This window comes from Leucopleurus acutus, assembly GCF_964270905.1.
Source record: "Leucopleurus acutus genome assembly, chromosome: 8".
Lineage (NCBI taxonomy): Eukaryota > Metazoa > Chordata > Mammalia > Artiodactyla > Delphinidae > Leucopleurus > Leucopleurus acutus.
The window spans coordinates 106,683,009-106,709,044 of record NC_139151.1 but is presented as its reverse complement, the minus strand read 5'-3'; the positions used below and the strand labels follow the sequence as shown (position 1 = coordinate 106,709,044).

Here is a 26,036-nt window from a genome sequence, read left to right as displayed (position 1 = left end):
CCCTGGGCTGAGGGCTCCTCCAGGGGTTACTTTTTTCTTTGTTCCTTTGCTTGTTTTATTGAAGTACAGTTGATTTACAATGTTGTATTAATTTCTGCTGTACCACAAAGTGACTCAGTTATGCATATAGGTATTCTTTTTGTACACTCCTTTGGGTGCCCTTGTATGCTCGTTTACCGTTATGGTTTATCCCAGGGGATTAGCTAGAGTTCCCTGTGCTGTACAGGAGGGCCTTGTTGTTCGTCCATCCTCTGCATAATCGTCTGCATCTGCTGATCCCAAGCTCCCAGTCCTTCCCTCCCCCACCCCCTCCCCCTCGTCAGCCACGAGTCTGTTCTCTATGTCCGTGAGTCTGTTTCTGTTTCACAGATAGGTCCATTTGTGTCCTATTTTAGATCCCACGTATAAATGATAACATACAGTGCCCGTCTTTCTCTCTCTGACGGACTCAGGACGATCATCTCTAGGTCCGTCCATGTTGCTGCAATGGCATTATTTCATTCTTTTTTATGTCTGAGGAATATTCCATTGTATATACACCACATCTTCTTTATCCATTCATCTCTCGATAGATATTTAGGTTGTTTCTCCAGGCGCCATGTTTACCGTCAACACACCTTAGCCAGAATGAGCCCTCACACTCGTAGCCACCAGACACCCTGGCACAGGTGAAACTCCGAGGGGGCCACATCCTAGTGCTGGAGCCCGACAACCCGCCCCCACCAGACTCAGTAGCAGCCCCGGCTGGGCCTCTTGTGTCTGCCCACGAGGCAGGGGCAGGGGGAGCGTCCCGGCAGACTCTGAAGCAGCCCAGGGGGTGGGAACCCCATTCCGTCCCCTTTCCAGAAGAGGAGACAAGGCCAGCATAGGCCAGAGCGTGGACCCCCCTCGGGTGTCTCACTCGGGCCGTGGGCACTCCTCTGACTGCCCTGTGTCCCCAGCAGTCAGGGGGGCTGCATTCCCACCCAGAGCTCCAGCTCCCGGGCACACTGTCCACCTCCTCATGTGGCCTTCAGGGTTTGTCAGGCCAGGATGAGACTCCCTGGGGATGGGCTCGTCACTGGGGCCTCAGTGCTGTTGAAGCAGCCGAAGCAGTGACCTTTCTGACCCCGTCACCACCTCTGCAATCTCACGTGGACCCACGAACTGCTCTGTGCGCCTCAGCCCACCTGGCTCGTTCCCCACAGAGGACCCTGCAGCCTCCCATTTCCCAGATGAGAGCACTGAGGCCAGGTCATGTAGCTGGGGCAGGTCATGAGAGTTGTCCTCCTTGAACTCTGTCCTCACCCATGGTGGCCCAGGGAGAGCCGGCACACTGGTGTGTCCTGCCCGGCGTGGTGTTTCTGGTGAGGGTTGAATGCCCCCTTTGGTCCGGCCTTCTGCCTCGTGACCCGGTTCCCCATCCCACCGTGCCCCATTCACCTGGGCTCACCACACCTGCCTGCGGTGAGTCTGTCCAGCCGTAGTCACTCCTGACGCCACGCCCCCCAGCTCCGGTCGGGGATGTCAAGGAGGCGGCCGGGCTCAGCCCGGATGGAGGGCGCAGTGGTTCACGTGGTCCTGGGAGAGGGCCGATGGCTGTGGCCGGGGGCAGCAGGCCAGGTGTCCGGGCTGCAGCCGTGAGGGCGTGGGGAGAGCGGGCCCGTGGCAACCCCAGTCTCCTGGCCCCTTCTCGGTGCAAGCGCCCGGAGGCCCACATCGGCGCTGGAGCCCATCCGCGCTTCCCCCCTGGAGTCTCATTCTCACACCCGAGAGCCCATCCTTTCTCTGGTCTAGATTCTCGCTCTGAGTCACCCCAAGGGAGAATCCCAGGTGCTGCCGAGCGCCATAAAGCTAAATTAAAGGGCTCCCCCGAGGCCTCGGATTCCACTTCACACCGTTAGCTGGAATTATGACTATAATTTTGAAGAGAGTGTGTCCCCTTCCTCCAGTACGAAATCTAATAAGATACCAAAGGCAGGGTGGCCAGGGACTTGCAAAAGCTGCAAGCGAAATATTGCTGTGCAGAGAGGACGGCAGCTGGCGTGTTGCAGGGACCCCATCTGACTGTCCCTGATGTCCTGTGGGGGGTGTGTGTGTGTGTGCACACTTGTGTGTCCATGTGTCTTTGTGTCCATGTGTGCATTTGTGTTTGTGTGTGTGTGCGTGCATCTATGTGATGGTGTGTGTGCGTGCGTGGACTTGTGTGCCTGTGTGTGCACTTGCATGTCCATGTGTGCATGTGTGTCCGGATGTGCACGCATGTGTGTGTGTGTGCCTGTGTGCTCAGGATCTGCTCACTCAGCAGCTACGCGCTGACAGGAGCCCCTTGAGTTGCTGGGGTCCTGCCCCCGAGACTCCCGTGTCATAAAAGGGACCTGCCAGGCACCCTGGTTCCCCGCGGTCGCCAGGATAATGGTGGCATTTGAGCCACACGCAGGCTCTCTGCTTTCACACCTGTGCTCAGGCGTGGACACGGCCGTACACGCAGCCCCAGTGATAGGGTACCTGCACTCAGGGTACCACAGCACAGCCCCTGGGCCTTATGGGGGCCCAAGGAGGCAGCTGAACCCTCCATCCCGTCTCTGTCTTCACAGCTCAGAGCCCAGCCCTTGCCTGGGACAGACGGGGACCCTTGCAGGGAGGCCACAGCTCCCAGCCTCGGGGTTGCCCAGGTGCCCCCAGAGCACTTTCTGGTTATCACAGAACCCAGAGGTGGGTTGGGATACTCCCCAGTCATGGAGGGGAGAGCCCCAGCCCCACGCGGACCCCTCTGTCTGCGGATCCTGTCTCAGTGGGTAGCTGCCAACCCGCCAGTTGCATCCAGCTCTGCCTCCTACCTGCTGTGTGACTTGGGGCAAGTCACTCAACCATTCTGTGCCTCCGTTTTCTCATATGTAAAAGGGGACCTGCTGGGTTTGGGCCGAGGAGGCTGCTGAAGGGAGCACCCGCCACGTGCTGAGACCCGTGTAAGTTCCACAGACATGTTGGCTGCCTTGGTTTCCTCGTTGTAAAAGGCGTCTTGACCGACCCTCTGACCGCTGCAGAGGAGGTCATCCCGGTGAGGGCTGCGGCTTGGGCAAAGTAAGGGGCAGGGGAAGTGGAGGGCGTCAGGCCAGCCTGAGGGAGTCCCAGCGTCCTGAGCATCTGGCGGGGGTTCCCTCTGGCTGCCCACCCCACTTCACCCCCTCCTTCCTCTCTCGCTGCCCACGGGGAGTTCTGACCACTCAGCGCCTCTCCCTCGGGCAGAGCCCTGAGGCGCCGGGAGTGTGATGGGCACCTCCACGTGGCCAGAACCGGCCTCGGGCCAAACCCTCAGGTGTAGGCTTGACGAGATGGGGCCGAGGCCCCCCAGCTGCCCAAGCCCCACACACCCTTCCCTGGGCTTCTGCCAGCCCTGGCCGAGCGGCTTCCTCCCGGGCCTGGGCTCTGCACTGTGGGCCAGGGCAGCTTCCCACGTGGAGCCAGCCCTCGATAGCCAGCCAACCTGAGTGCAAATTAGAAGGAAGAGGGTTCAGAATGGACGGGAACCCGTCTGCCTGCAGCCCGTCCCGGTGCCCTGCCTCACCTGGAGGCTCTGCATGCGCCTGCCTGCGTCGCCCTCTAGTGGCGCCCACTGGCATGGCTGGTCCACGTTGCTAAGAACCGGCCTGAGAAGGGGTTTCGCTGGGTGGCCCCATCACCCACCACCGGAGTGTGGAGAGGAGTGCGGGTCCTCCTAGGATCCCTCCCAGCTGCCCTGTTCTCGCCAGGTTGGGAACAGCTCTTGACGTATTCCCGCAAAGCTCGCCAGCTAGTCCTGAGGGCTGCCCTGGCCTCACCGGCACCAGGGGGCGTGCCGGCCACCCTCCCATCAAAGGAGCGATTCCAGGGTGCGTTGGGCTCGGCAGAGAGAAAAGCCTGCTGCGTGCAGGCAGGGAGGCTGGCTGGCTGTGTCCTGCGCGCCCACCTCCCCCATGGGCAGGGGCTGAGCGGGAAGGGCTCCCAAAGTCTGTCTCTCAACCACGTTGCTTTCGTTTCCCTGAACTCGGCTCTATGGGCGGAGCGGGGGTCCCCGAAGGGTCTGGGTCAGTGGGAATCCACCCCGCCCTGCACATCCCTTCCCGGGGGATATGCCCCCATCTGGGCAGACTCGGGGGGTGACAGGGCGCTGTGGGGACTCCCTGGCTCGCGCCTGTCCACCTCCGCGCACGCTCGCCCCGCCTCTTGGGGACACAGGGACCAGGATGCCAGAGCTGTGCTCCCCGGCGGCACAGGGACCTGATTTCCTCGGTGAGAGCTGCTGTGCTGCTCCCCGCCACGTGCCCGTCCTGACCCAGAAGGCGGGAGGGCGTCAGCAGACAGGGCAGGGGTGGAGTCGGGCTGTCCCCCGCCACCCTGCCCACTGCCCAAGCCCAGGTGCTAACGGCATGTCACCCAGACGTCAGGAGTAGGGGGTCCGTGAGGAGGTGGCCACCTGGCGGGTAGGCGGGGCCAGGTGAAGGGGGCGCCCCGGGGCAGCAGGTGCGTCCGGCCTGCTGAGGAATCGGGTCCGGGCACCACACGGGCTGCCCTTGCCTGTCACTTTCTGTCCTTCCGCACCGGGGACATTCAGTGTTTGCTCTCTCAGCTGGTGGCATAAACGCGTGAACAACCGGCCTGTGATGGGCACTCACCATGCAGAGGCGAATACCCGAGAAATGAGGGCGGGAAGCGTGTCAGCCCCGGGGTTGATGTAGTCGATGACAGGGAGCCCCTGACAGGCTGACTCCCCCAGAGGCAGAGCTCACACAAGTCAGGGCTCAGACCTCCCTGGGGGAGACGAGGGGCCTCCACGGAGGAGGGGGGCTCCGGAGGTGGAGAAGCGGGCCAGCCAGGCATCGGGGAGAGGCAAGGGGTCCTGTGTGACCGGAGCAGAGCGTGGGAAGGTACAGGGAAGGACGCACCTTCCAGACTCTTCCCCATCCCTCGGGGGCTCTAGGTGCCCACGCCCTGCCGCCTGGAGCCTTGTGTCTGCAAACAGGCAGAATCCCAACGCCGGTGGCCTGGGGCCGTCCTGGAGTATGTCGGGGCAGCTGGACAGTGTGGGTGCTCCGAGGAGGGCACACTTCTGAGATCACGGGGGGTCCCACTTCTCTGGAGTCCACAAAACCCCCGCTGCACACTGGCCACCCCAGCAGGACGGGACGTCTAATGATTGCCCATCCCCGAAGCACCTCCTCAGGACCTTGCGGGGAGGCTGTGGTGTGTGGGGTGCTGGCACCAGAGCCACGAAAGCCGGAAACGCAACCCAGAAGCCCGGGAGGGGGCCACGGTGCTCGGGGAGGTGTGCGGGCTGAGAGCTCTGGCATTTCTTCCCAGCCCGAAGGCAGAGGAGGAAACAACGCTGATGGTACAGGGGGTGACGCGGAGTCTGAGCTTCCATGCTTAAGACACAGCTGTCAGCAGGGTCAGGGCTTGGGATCTCTGTGTTGGAAACGCCACCCCCTCCCAGAGCCGCCAGCAGGTAACCCTCCAGCAGCCTCCTTCCGCCCATCCCACGTGAGTCTGGAACCTGGATGACACCCCGATTTCTAGCAGGTCCCCAGCTCTGGGAGATTCTGCTTCTTCATATCTGTGATTCTGCCACCACTCTGCACACAGGGCTCCCCGTCTCCAGCGCAGCTAGGGTGACCCAGTGCCCCTCCAATCATGCCCCTGGTCTCTGTGGCATCACGTTTCCCCAAACGTCCCAGCAGAGCCTTTCGCGCAGCCGACGCCCTCTCCCCGTCACCCCAGCCTCTGTGCTGACCCATCAGACACACAGAGAAGCATCTTGTCAACTTGTACTTCTCCCCCATGAGGCTCGAGTCTGTCTCGAGTCCATGGGTGTCTGCAGATCCACTAAATACTTGCCGGGTGAAGGAGTGGATGGATGTGTAAGTGGCTGATGAAGGAACGGACGGAGAAAGTTCCATGTGCAGGCAGGTCCCTGTTCATCCAGGAGAGCTGGGAAATGTCCAGGTCACCCCACGGCCGACCAGTTTTCTGATACTGACAATTCAGTGATGTAGCCCTCATACCAAAACAACGCCGTTGGAATTGCTCCTGGCTGTTCTTGGAGACGGAACACAAGGAGAGTGTGGACCGTTTGGGGTGGGGGAAACTTCAGACCCATCCTCACTGTGCCGGCAGGACGGGCCCAGCCTGGCCTCCAAGAGGGGACGGCACTGCCAACCTGGAGCCATTGGGGGGCTGTGGCCCCTGCTGCCGTCGAGGGCTGCCACGGGCGAGCAGGGCCCAGCAGAGGGTGCATTTCATAAAACGGGGCAAAGGGAGGTCATGGTCGCCTGGTTCGTCACCGCACAGAGCAGGGAGCCCGCAGGGAGCCCTGAGCTGGGATCGGGGAGCCAGGATGTGAGGCCAGCTCTGCATCTCTGCGCCTACGTCACTATTTATGGAGCCTCCATTTTTCCACTCGTGAAGTGGCACTTGGCAAGGCTCAGATTAACCTGGAATGAGAAGATGCTTCAGCGTTTGTGTGGACCACACATCACTACTGGTACCTAGAACCGCAGACACACTCTGGTCTTCAAGGACCAACTTCTTCCTGTTCTTAGACAAAGCCTTTCCAGGCTTGGACAGAGGAGTTCGGGAGCTGACTGTCTGCAAAGTGGCTCAAGGAACAGAACTCCCAGACTGGAGCTGTGTTCGCTTTGACTTCTCTGCCCAGTGACACACTCTGGCGCCGGCTGGAACCAGCTGGCTGACACGTGCATCCTGTCACCCACTTTCCAGTTGAAGCAGAGAGTGAAGCAGAGAGTGAAGCAGACATGTTGAGTGTTCACGCACCTGTGCAGAGTGGTTCCTGCTGACTCACTCTCAGGTCTCCCCAGATCATCCCCTCTTATCACATGGGGAAACCGAGGCTTCCAGTGGTTAACTGACTTAGCCAGCATCTGGTGGTAAGTGATCAGCTGGGCTTCCGGCAGGGTTCTCTTGAAATTTGGATGAATGAGTGAATACATAATGTTTGTATAAGTGGTAAGATGGATGGATGGATGGATGGATAAGTGCGTGGATAGGTGGATAGATGGATAGGTGAATGGATGGCTGGATGATGGATGGATGGAGGACAGATGGATGGATGGATGGATAAGTGAGTGGATGGATGGGTGGATAGATGGATAGGTGAATGGATGGCTGGATGACGGATGGATGGAGGATGGATGGATGGGTGGATGGGTGAATGGATGGATGGGTGGATGGATGGGTGGATGGATGGGTGGATGGATGGATGGATGGATGGATGAGTGGATGGATGGATAGGTGAGTCGATGACTGGCTGGCTGGGTGGGTAGGTGGAGAGATGGGTAGCTGGATGGATTTCTCCCGAGGATCCAGTTTTCAGGTTGGACGCAGTCTCCTTGCTGATTGTCGTTGATTACGCACAGTGGGGTTCCTTGGGCTCCTCATGTGGTTCCCAGGCTCTGGGCACAGCAGCTGCTTCTGCAGCTGACCAGCAGCTGGGAGGCAGGTCTGGCAGCCCCAGCTGTGCTGCTTACCCTCTGCCCTGCCCCAGCCATCATCAGCATGGTCCATCTTTATCTTTTCTCTGGACTTTGACCCGCCCCCTCCCCTGGGGGAGAAGCCCACCTGCCTTAACCCTGCTGCCCTCAGAGTCGTCTCGCCTTCTGGTGCTTGGGGACCAACTCACGGGCCCACCTGCCCTTCTGCCCTGGTGTCTGCTGCCGCCACACCTCCTGTCCAGGGGTGTCCATGTGGCCCATTTGTGACCTCCTTGGTAGGACAACCTGCAGTCTCTGACTGGGGTTTAACGCATCAGGCACTTCCAAGCACCCACTACTGCACCCGCAACCAGGGATGGGGGCATGGAGATGGCGTAGATATAGCCCTGTGTTGCGTGGCTCCCAGGCCAGCCTGGGTGATGGTCAGATGCAGAGGTGATAACTTCCATCAAAGCTTCAGTGACAGAGCCGGCGGGGGGCAGAGAGGGGGAGCTTCGTCTGTTTTCCCTCACTGATCCTCCTAGCAGCCCCGTGTGGGGGCCCCCCCCCCCGGCCATCGCTCAGTGCAGATATGGCAGGTGCATCGGGGCAGATCCAGGCACTGTTTGTGGAGGTCTGGGGAGAGGAGGCCTTCTGAGGCCGGTATGGGGTGCCCCCTGGAGCGCCTGCCCTCTGCTGACCCCAAGCCTCTTCTGAACCCTTGAGTCCAGGTGGAGTGGCCCTGAGGGACACTTCCCTATTGCCGAGGGACCGAGTGCCCTTGGTTACCAGGACTCACTGTCCCCTGGCCTGGGAGCCGGAGAGGAGACCCCTGATGATGTTCAGCCCCTTGTGGCAAAGGCGCTGTCTCCCCCCGCCCCCCGAGCTCCGAGCGAGGCTGAGTTGAGGCACATTGAATGGTTGGATCTTCTTCCTGATGCAGAAGGCGGGCGGGACTTCGTCGCAGGCGGGAACGCTGAGGGCCGCTCTACTTTTCCCGGGTCTTTTCCACCACAGGCAGGTGGCCCAGATAGTCCTCTCTCTGTGCGTCAGCTGCCTTGCCAACTGTCACCTCTGGACCAGAGGCGGTCACACAGCCTGGCTCGTGCAGGCGTCGCAGTTCTGGGCTCCCGGGGTGTTTGGGGATCAGTGATATCCATCCGGAGGATGGTGGATTTTCCCATCTGTGCATGCCGATCTGTAGCCGGCTGGTGGGGAGAAGGAAGTGGGGAGGGACAGGAAGGCCGCCGGGCAGGGCTGCCTGGTGATGCTAGAGTTGACAGGGGCACCTGTTTCCCAGGATGCTCTGACCTCCGTCTGTGGCTTCAACTTGGTCAGGGAAGGCTGGGGTCGAGGAGGCCGGAGAGGGGGCATCCCTGGGGCCAGGAGAGCTTGTCTACTCTCTGTGTCTCTGAGCCCAGGCGAGCACCTGGGAAAGGTCACATGCCCGCCCGCTGCTCCGTGTGGTTTAGGGAGAGCTCTGGGCTTTGGGGTCGGGCAGGCAGCTCTGACGGTCAATCCTTCTCACCTGACTAGCATAAATTAGGGTGTAAACTGAGCACGTCCCGTGTGTAGACGTGGGTTCCTGTGGCCAGCTCATCACCACGAGCGAAAAAGTGAGAAGCATGAAAAATACAGCACAGTCACGCTTCCACGGATTCTTACAAGCGTAAAGCAGACCCTACGTATCTATCAGGGGTGCCAACGCGGGGAAAGCACGACACAAAAGGAACATGGGGGGTTCGCGTTAAATCCCGAAAGTGAACGGTCACAGCATATTCTAGAATATTCCCTGCAAGCCTGTTTCGCACCTAAAGGTGAGAACGTCTTCCTTGCAGGAATCTCAAGCTCCCTGTGTGGGCTCCCAGGCCACGGCATCTGTAGTTTGAAAGGAGAACCATAGCTGGGGACCCCACCCTTCACGGCCATGAATTTGTGCCATGAGTGGCCCCCCTCCCGAGACCCCAAGTGTTATTAATATTCCTCTTCCCCGTGGTGGGTTGTCCTCTTGGGAGACACCAGCCGGCCGTGAAGGCTTCTCTTGTCTTTCTGACCAGGGGCTCTGGAGCATCGCCCCGAATCCCTGCCCAGGTTCATCCACGTGCCTGGGTTTTTTCTAAAGACCCCATCGTGGGAGGAGAGCTCAGTATGACTCCTCCAGATTATGAGTGATAAGAACATGCTCTCAGGCTTCCCTGGTGGCGCAGCGGTTGAGAGTCCGCCTGCCGATGCAGGGGACGCGGGTTCGTGCCCCGGTCCGGGAAGATCCCACATGCCGCGGAGCGGCTGGGCCCGTGAGCCACGGCCGCTGGGGCTGCGCGTCCGGAGCCTGTGCTCCGCAACGGGAGAGGCCGCAGCAGTGAGAGGCCCGCGTACCGCAAAAAAAAAAAAAGAACGTGCTCTCTTCTCTCCAGAAGGAGTCACCTGGGTCACCCATCAACCGTCACAATGACATGGGGATGTCGTCACGGAAAACCACTTTGCACATTTCTCTGGGAACATGTGCTTCTCTCTCTCTCTCTCTGTGTCTGTCTCTGTGTCTCTCTGTCTATCTTATATCCCACCGTTGGGCCCTGTTAAGTTAGATGTCCACGCTTACTGTCAGGCAGGGAAGTTGGCCTAGAAACGCACGCTCTTTGTGATATAGTCACATAAAACAGGAAAGAATTAAAGTCCCACTTGGGAAATGTCACCAGGGCAGCCGGTCGTGGGCTGCCCGCACCGCGATAATGAGGGCTTTCGCCAGTAGGTTCTGGGTGTTTCCTCACACGGTGTGGCTGGCACTCACAGTGAGGCTCTGATAACACGGCAGAGACCCAGGGCCTCCCCTGACTGCTGCCTCCACTGGAGTTTTTCTTAAATTGAAACATGCACGTAAAATTTACCATCTTACCCATTTCTACGTGTGCAGCTCAGTGACGTCAAGTACATTCGTGTTGTCGCGCGACCATCCCCACCGTCCATCTCCATCTTCCCCATCTTCCTAAACTGACGCTCTGTCCCCATTAAAGGCAAACTCCCCCCCCTCCGCCAGCCCCTGGCCCCCACCATCCTGCTTATGAGTTTCAGTACACCAGGCACCTGCCCTAAGTGGAATCACTCATTATCTGTCCTTCTGTGACCGTCTTCCCTTATTTAGCATAACGTCCTCAAATTTCATTCATGCTGTCACCTGTGCCAGAATTTCCTCCCTCTTTAAGGCTGAATAATATTCCATTGTGTGGATGGACCACATTTGGGGTATCCGTTCATCCAGCAGTGGAGACTTGGGTCGTTTCCATCTTTTGAGAATAATGCTGCTGTGCACGTGGGTGTGCAAATATCTGTTTGAGGCCATGCTTTCTCTTCTTTGGGGTACCTGCCCAGAAGTAGAACTGCCAGAATTACCTGAGTCTTTTAAGCACTAATGCTGCCCCCCGGGGCCTTTTCACATCTCCAGGCGCGTCTAGAATCAGGAGCTCCAATGTGACTGCTCGGGGCTCAGCGTTTGTTATGAACAGATGGGCCAAGGGTCTGGAGTGTACCCTGCTCTGTCTCAGGCCGTGACCCTCCCTCTCTGTCTCTGCCCCCCTCTCACCTGCAGTCCGGCCTTCCTGCCAGGCGCCAACAAGGATGCGCTCTCGGCCTTCGAGTACCCGGGGCCCAAGCGGAAGCTGTACAGCGCGGTCCCCGGCAGGCTCTTCGTTGTCGTCAAGCCATACCAGCCCCAGGTCGATGGCGAGATCCCCCTTCACCGTGGCGACAGGGTCAAAGGTCAGTGTCCATTCTGCTTCCAGGGCGGGGTCAGGCTGGGGCCCCTCAGCCTCAGTTTATCCCCGTTGGGGTGTCGGTGTCCAGGGCATTGCTTCTGCGGGGCCCCCGTGGAAAATACGGAGCCCTGGGAGGGCAGAACGGGGAGTACAGTGGTGCTCATGGCCGCGGTGACTCTAATGTCCATCGGGAAGGGTAGCACGTGACTATCTGGGACGGGAGTCCACTGCAGAGAAAAGCAGGGGAGGGGCAGGCGAGGGCGGCGACGGGCAGCTCTTCTGCGTCTGGAAAACCTCCCAGGGCCTCAGGAGGAGGTGGGAGGTGGTGCTGGGATGCAGCCAAGCACAGGTCGGACTCAGACACGTCTCGGGTCTCAGGGAGGGGCATCCAGGTGGATGGTTCAGCCTGGGGGCCTGTGACATTCCAAGGGAGGAGATCCGCCGGGTTATAGGGAAGGATGCCCAAAGCAGAATCCTGGGAAATGTGGGTGAAAAGCCTTGAGGGCCGCCATGCATGCCAGGAGTTAGACCAGGGGCAGTACCAGCGATGGGAGCCAGCGACGGTTTCTGAGCAGGAAGATGAGGTGTTTGAGGCCCTTAGGGAAGACGGCTTTAGTGCAGGCACGTGCAGGGGGTTGGCAGCGGCTGTAGAGGAGCCCTGTGGTGCTGGAGGCCACATGAGGAGGGTGGAGAAGTGACAGGTGTGGGCTGCAGGCCACATGGGGGCCGCTGAGCTCACCAGGTGGAGCAGGAAAGGGCACACCATGCCTGGCCCTGTCGCTGCAGGACAGCGTTCGGAAGATGCATGGCAGGGGCAAGAAAGTGTGCCCCTTAGGGGTCAGCTGGTCAGATTCAAATCCATCTGGCCCTGAGCTGGTGATGCCCTGCTCCTTCCTCCGCACCGTGCAGTAATCTAGCCAACACCCCCTGGGTTTTACAAGTTTCCGAGGACAGCTGGAGACCCGTTCTCTCTCTTGCACTCCTTCTTGGTAGTCCAGCTGCACAGAAACTTGACCATCTGGTGGCAACAGCAGGTCCCAGGGGCTCTGTTTATTTTATTCCCATCATTTTTTTTTTTTAACCATAGGTCGTTTCTGTTGGTCTATTTTCAGGTTCACTTGCTGTTTCCTTTGAAATGCCCCCTTCACTGCTAAGTCCGTCTTGTGAATTTTTTGATTTCAGAAATGACACGTTTAAATTCCAGGGTTTCCACGTGTATTTTCTTATAGTTTCTCTCTATTTACCAAGACTTCCTATCGCCCTGTTGACATTTTCACTCTTCAGATGTGCATTGCTGTTTTACAACATCGTAGACGGGTGTCATCGTCCCTCTAAAATCCCCGTCTGTCGTCCTACCATGAGGGTCATTTTCGGGTCAGGCTCACATGGTTTTCTCTCCTCTGCAGGACGGGCCCCATCCTCTTGGGTCTTTGCGTGTCCGGTAATCTTCTGTTGCGTTTTGGACATCAGGGTGTTAAGTTGTGGAGATTATGGCTTCAGTTCATTCTTTCTTTCTTTTGGGAGGGTTGCCTGGGTGACAGCTCAGGCCCCGACTTGAGCGGAGCTGCTCTGCATCTTTTCAGAGGGGTGGGTGCCCTGAGTTGGCCACCCCTCCCTGGCTGTTTCCCTTGTGAGGACACCCCGACTCTCTTCAGGGTGCCTGGTTTCCTGGCTCCATCCTTCTGGTTCTTTAGGCCACTCAGAACGCAGGTTTTTCCTCATGTGCCCCTCCTCGCCAGCCCTGCCGTGGGGACCGTACTTAGTCCAGGCTACAAGCCGTGGAGAAGGGGCTTCCCTATCCAGCTCTGCTCCCCTCTCCCCCCGGGCAAGCATGCATCCCACCAGGCCCGTCTACTTCTGTCCGCGTCCTGTACCTTTTTGCATCATACTCAGTGTTTATAACTGCCTCCTGGGGTGGGGTCCAGTGGGGTCTTTGAGCATCATACCCATAAGCCCCTGATTGTCCCTATGTAGTTTAACACAGTATTTTTGTTAACTTTTAAATTATAAACATTCAAATTATAAATATAAGCACTCACATGACCTGCAATTTGGAATTTTAATACCAAACACCAAAGAGCGCCGGGTCTCGCTGCCCAGCCCAGCTCTGGAATCTGCTGAGCCCACACCCCTGGGCTTTCGTCCCCCATGTGTCCATCCGTCCACCTTGCTGTCACCCCCAGGCCCATGGCAGGCTTCGGGCTGGGCTGGGAAGGGCCTGGGGAGCCTTCCCGGTGACCCAGTTATCGGTCACCTCATATCTGGGGGCCGCGTGTCCTCGTCCACACATCAGAGATGATAACAGAGGAGATACAGGTGGAGACGTGTTAGCACCTGCTGTTTACCAGGCACCCTGCTTGGGGACGTCACACGTTTTTCCTTGTAAACCTCATAGCAACTGTGGGCCGAAGGTGTCAGATCCCATTGTGTGTGTCAGCACGGGCCGCTGTAACAAGGCTCCCCAGACTGGGCAGTATAAACCTCAGGATTTACTGTCTCCAGTCCTGGAGGCTGGAATCCGAGATCTAGGTGTGGGCAGGGCTGGTCCTCCTGAGGCCTCTCTCCTCGGCGTGTAGACGGCCGTCTCCTCCCTGTGTCCTCACGGGGTCGTCCCTCTGTGTGTGTCTGTGTGCTTTTCTCCTCTTCTTATAAGGACCCCAGTCCTGTGGGATTAGGGCCCACCCTAGTGACCTCATTTGACCTTAATCACCTCTTGAAAGATCCCCATCTTCAAACACAGCCACATTCTGAGGTTCTGGGGGTTAGGACTGCCACATAGGGGTTTGGAGAGGACACCATGCAGCCCACACAGGGGCTCAGTTCAGGTCGTGGCGAGGAGGAGCTCCATGGCTGCCTCGGTGCCCTGACTGTGCTGTGAGACTGGGCAGCCCATCCTTACATGGTCTCTGGGCTGCTGAAGGACTGGGCGCCGCCCGGATGGAATTCGGACTCCATTGTAACTTTTAAGGACCCCATCTCCAAGCACAGTCACAGTCTCAGCTGCTGGGAGTCAGGACTCCAACAGAGGAATATTAGGGACAGGATCCAGCCCGTAAAAAACTCCTGTCTAAGTTACATGGTAACTTGGGGCAAGGCTCCCACAGCTGCCTACCTGGGGACGGGGATTCCGGTCCAGTTTGTCTGGACTGCAAGCCCAGCCCCCTTTGTCTCTCTGAGTCGCTCACCCCTGCAGTCGGGTTGGTGCCGGCGTCACCTGGCTGTGCCCAAGGGTGTGGCCTTGACGTTGCCTGGAGAGACGAGAGGCAGATGCACGGTCCCTACCACGAGTTTCTACGTGGACCCGTGGCGGTCAGCCAGGCCGCCCCAGTAGCTGGACAGCGCCCGGGCAGGTCCCTGTCCTCCGCTCGCCATCCAGGGCAGCGCTCCGAGACGACCCTGTCACATCTGGGTTCCGTTGGGCTGCCGTGGTGTACGTCCCCGTCAGCTGGGCTGCGCTGAGCGTAAGGGGCCAGCACTGATTTTTGGAGAAAATGGTTCAAGCGATCATGATCTTAATGGTCCTCGGGGAGGTTGCCTGTCTGTTCCCTTTAGGCCGTCTCTTCAAATTATTAGGCAAAGACTTCTAAAGCTGAGGTACTCTGTGCTGTTCACCTTCAAAACTCACGGGTCCGGGTGTCCTTACCTGGCCTTTGAGATTAAGATGAGGGATGGAAGGAGACATTTCTGTGGCCATGATCTCTTCTCCGCAGTTCTGGTGCCTGGGGGTCCTGAGTAATTTACAGAAGGTTAAGATGTGCAGAGATTATACTAACCTCCCACTGCACAGATACACTCTGAGGGAGCCAGGGCTTTGGGGTGGAGGTGTGCCCCCAGCCCAGCATCACAGGCCTAAGAGACAGAGACCCTCCCCTGCCTCACCCCTGCCAGCCTGACCCTTACAACCAAGATATTTGTCCAAGCAGTGCCTGGGCAGCACGTGGGACCTCGTGTCTGTGGGTTTGCGTTGCTCACCCACGCTCGGCACCGGTCCAGTTTAAAAAGGAACACGCTTCGTCCCCCCAGTGGGCGTCTGTGAGGCCTTCTGTGCGCCCAGCACTGAGCCAAGGAAGGGGGAGACCCAGCGCCCTCAGCCCTGCAGCCAGGGCAGCTGTGTCTGTCCCGTGACCCTTGCCTTTGCATTTTCACTGTGCAGTGGCCCCCTGCTGCTTGCGGCACCAACATAACCCTCAGGTTCTTCATTGATAAGCCAGCCAGAAGCCCAGGACTGCCCGTGGGGCGTCGACCAGGCTGCCCTTGCACTTCAAGCCCAGGTGGTATCTTGTAGCTGCCAAGCAGGCTGCTTCCCTGTCTCCTGCTGTGAATTCTCTGTTCTCAAACGAAGTTCAAAGGTCCTGTGGACCTGGACTCTTGGCCTCTCCTCCCCCAGCTCCAGAGGGGCCGACACGACCTCATGGTTGCGTCTCTTCATCAGGGTGGCCTGTCCCCCGACTTTGACACCTGAAATAACTGACGGTGGGGTCTCGGAGGTCCCACTCTCCCGTCTCAGCTGGGACCTGAGAGACGGGACACAGTGGCCACACGCCGAGTGCTGTGAGATACGAGGACGCCAGGACGCCCGGCGCTTACATCCTCTCCCCCAGGCCTAACGGGCAGAGGGGACCTGGGGGCTCAGAGGCTCTGCAGTGCCCCCTCCGAGGGACACTTTGCCAGGCCCCTGGTCTACGGCTGAAGGGAGGCACGGTCGGCCAGCAAACAGACCAGAGCTGCCGGCCCCTCCTCCCTGCATCCACACCCCACGCCCTCCAAGCCCCGCCCACTAACCCCTCCCCCTTTCCCCATGTGTCTCTAGTTCTGAGCATCGGCGAAGGGGGCTTCTGGGAAGGCAGCGCCCGCGGCCACATCGGATGGTTCCCAGCCGAGTGTGTGGAGGAGGTCCAGTGCAAGCCCAAGGAGAGCCAGGCAGGTAAGGCAGACCCCACCCTCGTCCGTCCACCTCTGTCCGGCCTGGGGTCGGCGTCGTTGCTGACATAGAGCGCGCGGTAGGTACGGGCAGGTGTGCGGTTCCCGGGAAAGGCTGAGTTTCGGACCGAGGGCTTCTCTGATCCTCCGAGCGGCGGACGCCATCCCACTGGGCTTTGTCCAAACCAGAAATCGGTTGCAGGGCGTCCTGGAAGCTTGGCGTTAAAACGCTGGTCTATGCGTGTGCCAGGAACCTTGGAGCGTGCGTTCTAGCCGTCGGAAAAGGGCTTTGCGGGGAGAGTAAATGCTTGAAACCGCTTTATCGATCTCTCACGCCGACATCATAAACAGGCCGCTTGGCGTTTCCCCGCCGGCCCCTGCCGGGCCCTCCCTGAGGACTCGAGGTTTGCTGTCTCAGTGAAAACTGCTCGAAACAGGCCTGTGCTCGAAGCAGGTCTGAGGCACGTCACTGCAGCCCCTCGCAGAACTCCCAGATGCTTGTCCTTAAAGCGATTGCCAAAAGATTGGATTGATTGAAATGGTAGGAGGAAACCACTTATATAAAACGGTATGAGAAACAAATAGGAGAGGTGGAGGCACACAGAGCACTAGGTTCTCCTAAGAGCCTGGTCTACGCGTGCCCTGCTGGCTTCTGGTAGAATCCCAGACCCATGGTGCATGTGTCAGAAGTGGCCACGTTCGCTTTGTGGCCGATGGCTTTGCTGCGCCCTTGGGCAGTCTCATCATGGTGCCAGCTGGGCTGTGTTCCTTTCCAGAACCTCTGGGGAACAGTTCATTCCTTTGCCTTTTCCAGGTTCTGGAGGTCACAGCATCCCTTGGCTGGGGGCCCCTCCTCTGTCCTCAAAGCCTGCAGTCCTGGGCCGCGTCTCAGGCCGCGTCTCTCTGACTCTCCCTTTTTGCCTCCTCTCCCTCCAGTTCTTAGGTCTCACGTGGTCAGATTGGCCCCACCTGGAGGACCCAGGTCAGGCTAAACTAATTAGAAAGCTTAATTCCCTCTTGCCTTGTAAGGTCATGTACTCACAGGCACGGGGGATTCGAACATGGGCATCTTTTGCGGGGGGACCATCCTCTGTCTACTAAGGGTGGGGAATAAGAACACAGTCACCCTGCTTACGGTGTGGATTACTGGCCAGAGGAGGGAGGCACCGCTGCGACCCGGGGTGGAGTGGGGTGGAGGGAGAGAACAGTGCAAAGGAGATGGGATTCGAGCTGGATTTTAGGGTGGGGGAGAGTCCAGGTGGTTCCTATTGGGTTCTGTTTGCCTTGGGCTTTCTGAGATCATGACTTACCATCGTCTGTTATAAAGGGATGGTTTACGTGCGGTAAGAAATGCACAGGTTATAGAAGAGTTCAGTGCATTTTGACAGACGTCTCCTCCTGTGTCTCCAACTGCAGTTAAGAGGTGAAACCTGTCCATCACCCCAGAAAGGCCTCTCAGGCCACTTTCCAGTCACCCACCTCCCAACAGGAGGCAACCACAGTTCCGATTTTGTTACCGAACCGAAGTTGGGTTCATTCACCCGGCGTGCAGCCAATCTACTAATACCAGGTTGTGGTGAAGGAAGAGGCCCGTGTTCACTGCACGTGGCCGATGTGAGGCCGGCAAGGAGAGTGGGCAGCTCGTGTGCAAAAGCCCCGAACGCCCCAAAGGCTCTCAGGGAAGGGTTTTGAAAGAGAGTCTGAGCGAGAGAGTCACGGGGTACGTGACCAGCTCGTGCGCAGTTCGCCGATCGATTGGTGGTGAGGTAACAGGGTGATGGTTCAGGAATCTCAATCATCAACCTGCTGGTTCCCTTCAGTCTGGGGTCTACGTGCTGGCGGCCAGCTTGCAGTTAACTTCCTCCGCCTGGTGGGCATTTTAGTATCTGCACAACAACTCAGGGACATGACTCAGGATATCATCTACAGCCCCTGAGGAGGAACCGAAGGTCTTTGACTTTGTTTTGCGGCTAAACTATTATTATTTTGTCTTTTGCTCGACTGTTTCCCTTTGGTGTTTCATTTCTCTGATTGCATTTGCTCTTTGGAACTCGGGGAGGGCCTGGGGAGCTGAAGCTTTTCTACAAACAAGAGGCAAAGCTACACGAGGGGTGGGGGTGGGGGGTTCTGTCTCCAGGGGGTCCCCACAGGGTCCTGCTCGGTTTCTTTGTCAGCAGAGATCAGTGTAGCCTGTGCTGTTGAATTTCAGAGCTGGAACCTACAGCACGTGCTCCTGAGCCCGGTGTCTTCCACGCAGCTGAATGCTACTGCCGGGCTGTACACTTTTGCTGCCGAAGGAGAGTGTTCGGCTGTATGTTTATACCCCAGTATGTTTATTCATGCTCCTGGGGATGGGTGTTTCCATTGCTTCTCAGTCTGGGCTCGTCACTTAAGCTGCTGTGAACATTTCTGTGCGAGTCTTTCTCCAGACGTGTTTTCCTTTCTCTTGGAGAAACACCGAGGTGCGGAACCACCAGGTCACAAGGTAGGAGTGTGTTTAATTTTATAAGGAACTACCAAACAGTTGTCCAAACCGCTGTGCCTTCTTGAACTCCCACCCCCAGTGTGTGCGCACTCCGGTGGCTCCACTTCTCAGTGACATTTGGTAACGCCAGTCTGTTTAATTTCAGCCATTCTTAATGGGGGTGGAGAATCTCTTACTGCGGGTACAATTTGCACTTTTCTGATGACTGCTGTTATTAAACACCTTTCCGTGTGCTTTCTTACCTCACGTATAGCTTCTCTTGAGAAGTATCGGTTCCAATCTTTTGTCAATTTTAACTGGGCTGTCTTGTAGGAGTCCTTTACAGAGTCTGCGTATCAGCCCTTGGTTAGATGTATGTTGCACATATTTCTCCCAGCCTGTGACTTAGCCTTTTCTTTGCTGTGTCTTTTAACAAGGTTTTTAAATTTTTTAAATGAAGTCCAATTTCTCCATTCTTTGCTTTCACAATTAGCACTTTTTATAGCGCCTGTTTTTTTAATGTTGCAAACTGTGTTGAATATACATAGAATCCAGAAGATGGCAGAAAATATTTTTTAAATGTTTCCACGCGGCAAGCTCTTTCCGTACAGAGTTGGCTGGCTTGAGCCCTGAGACGCTTTGTCTTTCGTGGAGGACCACTTTGACAGACTGTAAAGTGAACATTGAGCTGACAGATGTCACTCACGTGCACTGCATGACAGGTGAATGATTCCCGGAAGGACCAGCAGGATGGAGGAACCTGCTCGGGGCACTTTAAGCCTGTGAGTGGGACCTGATCTCTCGCCGCCTGCTGACCAGGTCAGAGGTCAAGGGTAGCCAAGAGCAGACTGGAACGGCGACACCTGATCGTTGGCTGATTCGTTGATAATGAGCTCCACTCGGTTCCGTGAAGAGCGTGGTGGTCATTTATTTAGCAAGTGATGCACTTGCTGATTTAACCTTGGTTCTGATTTCTCAGGACCACGTGTGTTTCCAACAGGCATTCCTCCGTGGAAAGCCTCATCCGGCCCGTGGAATAAGCAGGGCAGGAAGTAAGCCCGTGAGTTACACACAAGCGCCCACATCTCAGCACCAGGCTGGGTGCTGAGAACTTCTAACGCTCTGTGCTCTGTCCTGGCCCCACATCCGGGCAGCCTCCCTACGGAGTGCCCTGCGTGGGTTCCTGGAGTCCCACCACCACTGATGACTCCTGGCGCGCGTCCTCCCGGAGTGATGGGGACTCAGGGCCGGCCCAGGCTCCTTCTCAGTTCCGCTGCCTCCCGGCTGGCACGGGTGACTCAGCGGCTCTGCAGAGGTTTCTTCACCTGGGAAGGACGTGAAGGTGATGTGTGCACAGGGTCAGGGGGAAGGAGCGTAGTTGTAGGATTTTTTGTTTCTCTGCAGGAGAGACGGAGGTGAGTCCCGATTTATAAAAACTCACCTCTTTGCGTGCGTCAGCCCAGAGAACTGACAGCAAGGTGCCACAGGTGACGATGTCACTGTGTGTGCGTGGAGGGTGGAAATTTGGAGGAAATGGACAGTTAATTATGTACACGCCCCTCCCCGCACGCCCATCGCACGTTTACCATGGGTATCTACAGAGTTGGTGCCTCGGTAACAGTGGTGCGGTACCAGCCGCCTCGATGCTCTCTGAGGGCACGTGGTACCCTGGACAGCAGGAGGGGGTCTTCATCATGCCTACCTGTCCTACCTCCACCCAACCCAGTGGGTCCTGGTCTAACAGCCCCTCCCCCCTGCGTTCCATAGGTGACCACCACTAAGGTGACCACAGAGAGGACGGGCCGGCTCTTGAGATCCATGAGGCCACCCTCCTCCACCAGAGCTGCTGGAGGAGCGGAAAGCCGATAGGAAATAGCAATTCCATCTAGTCGCCCTTGGCATTGGTGAGGTGCTCAGGCCTTCATACCAGTTCTGTGTCTACATGAAAGTTGTCCTGGCCCACCCCCCTGCCCCACTACTGCAAACACCTGCACAGTCTCGCTCACCCTTAGGAGGGAGCTGGGGCCATGGTTCAGGTCCTTCTCCACAGCACGGTGGGATGCCCAGCCCATCGGGGGCCCCTCTGCTGATAGCGAGATCCCTGCTCTTTGAGCCCCACCTGGAATCCAAACAGTCCCTGAAGCTCAGATGGCTGTTTGAGCGTATGTTTCCTCGCACCCAGCAGACGGGAATCCGGCTCATCTTTGGTTTCAGGTGCCGTGACCTGGTGGGAGCGATGCCCAAGGCCACGGCGGGCCTTCACCTTCAGCACAGAGTGCCCCGTGTGACCCACCCCCGGAAGGTGTTGAGTGAAGCCCAGGGTCTCCCGCAACCCCTAAGCCAGGGGGGCTGCTCTGGGCCGCCTTCTGGAGCCTCCCCCACTGGACACCCCAAGGCCCACCAGAGACCTCCCTTTACCCCACCGCAGGGTTCACCCCAAAACTCTCAGTTGCCATCTTCAGGCCGCCTCAAGTTTGGGGGAGGGATGGTGAGTGGACATGGGGCCCAGCAGCCCCGGCCCAGGTCCTCCCAGGAGTCTGTCCGGCGGCAGCATGCCCTGAGGTCCTCCCTTCCAGCCCATCAGGCCCGCAGCCTGGGTCCAGCCCGGGGGCTCAAGGGCTACACCGGGGGCTGGGCTGGGCTGGGCAGAGGTATCCTGCACACCTGCAGGCTTGATTCTCTGGCCCGCTCACCTCTCAGGCTGGCCCCTGGGAAACCTGGGCTAGATCCAGGTCCAGCAGAGAGAGAGAGGGGTTGGGAGAGAGGGAAATTGGGTCTCCCCTGCCTCCTCTGCAGATGTCCCAGGACTGGCCCTGATTAGGTTGACTTGGGTCATGTGTAGAACCATTCTCCGCCGCTGGGGGATGGGTGTGCTCGCGTGACTTGCCGGGCCTGGGCAGGGCTGCGGGAGGACGGCGATGCCAAGGCCAGTCTGGTGCTTGACCAGCAAAGGAGGGGGGCACTGGGCTTCTGCGGGCCACAACTGCAGCCTCCCCTTCAGCTGGGAGGCCAGAGAGTCTGGGCTCTTTGACCAGGGGCGGAGGCCACTGCTGTGACCCGCCTTCACCCTGGGAGACAAGGTAGGGCTGGGAGGTGTCACCGCACCTCCGGGCAGCTCTGGTTGGAGCCACAGGGCAGCAGCCAGGGCGGTCGCCGCTATGAAACAGGCGTCCCATTAGTCACGGTGCGTGTGAACCGTCTGCGACATATCATAGTGGGCAGGTCGGTTCCAAAATGGAATGTTTTTGTTATCTTTAGAGCATTTAAAAATACAAGCAAACGACTCTATTAGCACAACTGTAATTTAAAATATTAATAAGAGACAAGAGCCGGCTTCTGATGGAGTTCACTGCTCCCTAGCGGAACCAAAAATCAATATGGGAATTCATCGTCCTGGCTGCTAATGACTGTGTTTTTGTTAAACAACCGTGGCAGAAGCACACAGCCTCCCCCCTTCTTTCTTTTACGCCATTTTATTAAAATACACTTGGAGCCTCGCCGCCTTGGTGTGTGTGCTGTTGTCTCCAAGCAGCTGCTCTGTGTTTTAAATACCGGTTTCCACGCTAGGGCTCACCCCCAAAATAGATATCTGCCAGGTCTGTCTGCTTCCGTCGAGAGGATTCAGTCCTTGACGTCACTCTGGGACCCAGGCCCTCTCCCCTCCCCGCAGCAGCGATGGCCTGCCCCTGGTTACCATGGCAACCTGCTGATGCTGGTACCAGCCCTGCCCTGCTTCCCCACAGCCCCTCCTGATGCTACAGGATGTGGTGTCTGCAGCTCTGTCCCCAGTCACCTTGCACAGTGGTGGTCACTACGGGCCAGTGTTCTGGGGGGACGGGGGGACGGGTGTCACCGAGATTCTCACGGGGGTGGGGGACACTCTTAACTCCCACCCTGGGTCACCTGTGTGGATGGCAGTGGGCAGGAAAGGGCTGCCATGACAAAATACCACAGACCGGGCGCTTAAACAACAGATATTTGTCTCCCAGAGTTCTGGAGGCTGGAATCTGAGATCCAGGTGTGGGCAGGGCTCCTGGGGCCTTTCTCCTCGGCGTGTAGATGGCTGTCTTCTCCCCGTGTCCTAACGTGGCCTTTATTTGTGCTCGCACATTCCTGGTGTCTCTCCCTCTTCTTGTAAGGACACCAGTTCTGTTGGATGAGGGTCCACACTTATGACCTCATTTAACTCTAATCAGCTCCCTAAAAACCATATTTCCAAATACAGTCATGGTGGGGGTTAGGGCATCAACACACGAACCTGGGGATACAGTTCGGTCTGTGATGGTGGTGAAGAGTGGTAGCCACGTGCCGTGCTCTGCTCCACGTGGGACTTTGCAGACGCCTCCCCCCGCCACCCCCCGCCCTCCTGTCACACAGTCCCATCCCCAGTGGGGCCGCTCTTCTGTCTGAGTCGAGGGCAGTGACTGTGTTCTCTGTCCCGAGACTGTTCCCTGCCCAGGCTGCACGCTGACCCACCAGCCTTTGGAAGCCTCTCAGGGCCAGCCCCAGGGCTGTCCTCTGCTCTGGGGCAGATTTCTTCAGTACACTTGGTGCAAGCCAAGGGGGTGGAAGGAGAGGGGCCGCAAGCTAGTTCGTAAATACGGTTTGTAAGGTCAGTTGACCAAGGTGTATTGTCCTCTGTGAGGGCAAAGAACCAGGAGGATACAGCGGGTTCACATTGGTGTTCCCCATACTGGACGTGGGGCCTGAAATGGAGCAGGTGCTGAGAAAGTACTTCTGGGATGGATGAGTGGATGGGGGAGTGGATGGGTGAATGGACAGATGGGTGAAGGTTTGGGTGGATGGATGGATGGACAGGTGGACGGATGGATGGATTGTTGGAGAGATGGAGGGATGGGTGGATGGATGGACAGACGGATGGATGGATGGGTGGATGGACACATGGACGGACGGACAGGTAGATGGGTGGACCTTGCATGAGGGTGGGGTCAATACCCATTCTCCCTCTGACACACAGCTCACCCCAATTCCAGTCGTGGAGCCTCTCCCACTTTAAACCTCCCCAGCTCTACTGGATGAGATCTCTTTAAAACCATGGAGTTTGCGGACAGCAGGGAAGGCAGTGGGCTACTATGATACCTAAGAAAAGACCAGCATCATTGACATCCCAGGCCAGGGTGTCTTCAGGTCCGGCTGCTGGAGAGTGTTCAGGGAGCAGTCCCTTCAACTGACCCAGAGGCACAGTGGCCTCCGTCTCTGCCTGTCCTCCCGCCTGCAAATACAGGGAACTGGACCTCCAGCCCACCCGGCAGAGGTGGCGGAGTGGCGCTGGGGTTAGGGCATCCTGCTGGAGCAGTCGACTGCCCCATCCCCCTTGTCCGTGTCATGAGTGACTTGGCCTCTTGGGGGCCCCAGAAGACGGGTGTTGTCATGCCCTGCAAGAGGTGGGATGAATGAGCTGCTCCCAGTATGTGCAGGTGGCCACTGACCTGCCATCTGTCATTCTAGTGAGGACAGACCCGCGGCCGCTCCCTGGGCACCCAGTTTAGGGATGGTTAGCCAGGCCAGGAGCCCCTCTCTAGCTGGGACACAGACAGGACCCAAGGGCTACCCCCCCAGAGTGAGCCGTGGCTCATTTTGGAGAACGGAAGCATCATATGGTGCTCTGTTATTGAGTTAAGATGTTGTTTCTGACTCCTCTGAAATAGACGATAGGAAACAGATCCGGGGATAATGAATAAACATTGGCTTATGGGGGCTGCATGCTGGGAAAGATGAACTCTCACGTTGGCAGATTAAATGTAAGACATGCATATGTAAAGGAGATGTGTAAGGGCCAGCCTCCTGCTTCAGCAAATCATACAGCCAAGGAGAGCATCTGGGAGGACGCTCTGAATATCCCCTGTCCCCAGCCGGGCAGGGTCTGTGGGCTTGGGGCCGCCAGGAGAGGGAGGAGCCCGGGTTCCTAGAGGACCTGGCACCAGGGAGCCCGGGAGACAGGGCAGGAAGTGGCAGCCTGGGCACCACCCACAGATGTAAATCGAGAGTTAGCACTCGTGTTCAGCAAATGCAGCTTCCAGAAGCTTCCAAGTGGTTAAACAAGGGACTTCCCTGGTGGTCCAGTGGTTAGGACTCCACACTTCCACGGCAGGGGGCATGGGTTCAATCCCTCGTCGGGGAACGAGGATCCCATATGCCATGCGGCGCAGCAAAAAAAAAAAGTGTTTAGTCAAATCAGGTGTAAGATCAGTGCTGGACGTTCAAACCTTTTCTGCCTCATTTTACTTCCCTCTACGATCTGAAGGACTTCAGACGTGGCACCCACCTTTCTATCTCCTTAAACTGAGATGAACTTCTCAAACCATAAGACTTACCCTTTTAAAGTGTAGACTTCAGTGGCTTTTAGTCTAGTCTCAAGGTTGTGCAAACATCACCACTATCTAATTCCAGAACATTTTCATCACCCCAGAAAGAAACCTGTCCCATTAGCAATCACTCCCCATCCCCCACTTCCCCCAGCCCCTAGCAGTCACTCATTACTTCCTGTCTCCACGGATTTGCCCATCCTGGACGCTTCCTATAAATGGAAGGCTGCTATATGCAGTCTTGGGTGACTGACTTGCTTTAGCGTAATGTTTTCAAGGTTCATCCACATTGCAGCAGGTGTCAGAATTTCATTTCTTTTTCAGGCTGGATAATATTTCCTTGTAAATGTAGACCACGTTTTGTTGATCCATTCATCAGCTGATGGACATTTGGGTTTCTGCTTTTTGGCTTTTGAATTAGTACTGCTGTGAATATTCGTGTAAAAGTTTCGGTTTGAACACTTGTTTTCAGTTCTTTTCGGGCACACCTAGGAGTGGAATTGCTGGGTCACGTGGTAACTCTGTTTCACCTTTCTTTTTTTTTTTTTGTGGTACGCGGGCCTCTCACTGTTGTGGCCTCTCCCGTTGCGGGGCACAGGCTCTGGACGCGCAGGCTCAGCGGCCATGGCTCACGGGCCCAGCCGCTCCGCGGCATGTGGGATCCTCCCGGACCAGGGCACGAACCCGTGTCCCCTGCATCGGCAGGCGGACTCTCAACCGCTGCGCCACCAGGGAAGCCCGCTGAGCATCTGTTTATGTGCTTATTGGCCGTTTGTGTATAATCTTTGGAGAGGCATCCGCTTTTTAAATTAACATGTTATCATACTCATCGTGTCTGGTCCTGCAGTGAATTTGGAAAACATAGAAAGGTACAAAGAAAACAAAAATCACTCGTAATCCTACCCCACATTGATAATCCCCACCCTAAATTTTGGTCCTTCTTTGAGTAAAAATACATATTAAACAAAGTCGAATGAATCCTTTTAAATTACGGATCCTACTTTTTCTCTTTCCCAAGTGACAAAGGACTTGGTGTCATGGATTGAAAACAGTCTTCTGAAACACCATTTCTGGAAGCCGTCGTGGTTGAGCCATTGATGGACAATGTCCATCACTGATGTCATTGATGTGA

General features: G+C 57.1%; 1 protein-coding gene across 3 annotated transcripts in view; it reads left to right on the top strand.

Moving 5' to 3' along the window:
- SHANK2 (SH3 and multiple ankyrin repeat domains 2) overlaps nucleotides 1–26,036 on the top strand; it is a gene marked incomplete at its 5' end in the record, with an annotated part of 546,538 nt that overhangs the window by 270,176 nt on the left and 250,326 nt on the right. For all 3 annotated transcript variants that reach the window (XM_082845188.1, XM_082845187.1, XM_082845190.1), the window contains 2 exons: nucleotides 11,029–11,198; nucleotides 16,005–16,118. In XM_082845188.1, coding sequence (XP_082701314.1) covers nucleotides 11,029–11,198; nucleotides 16,005–16,118 — 284 coding nt within the window. The remainder of the gene's footprint in view (nucleotides 1–11,028; nucleotides 11,199–16,004; nucleotides 16,119–26,036) is intronic.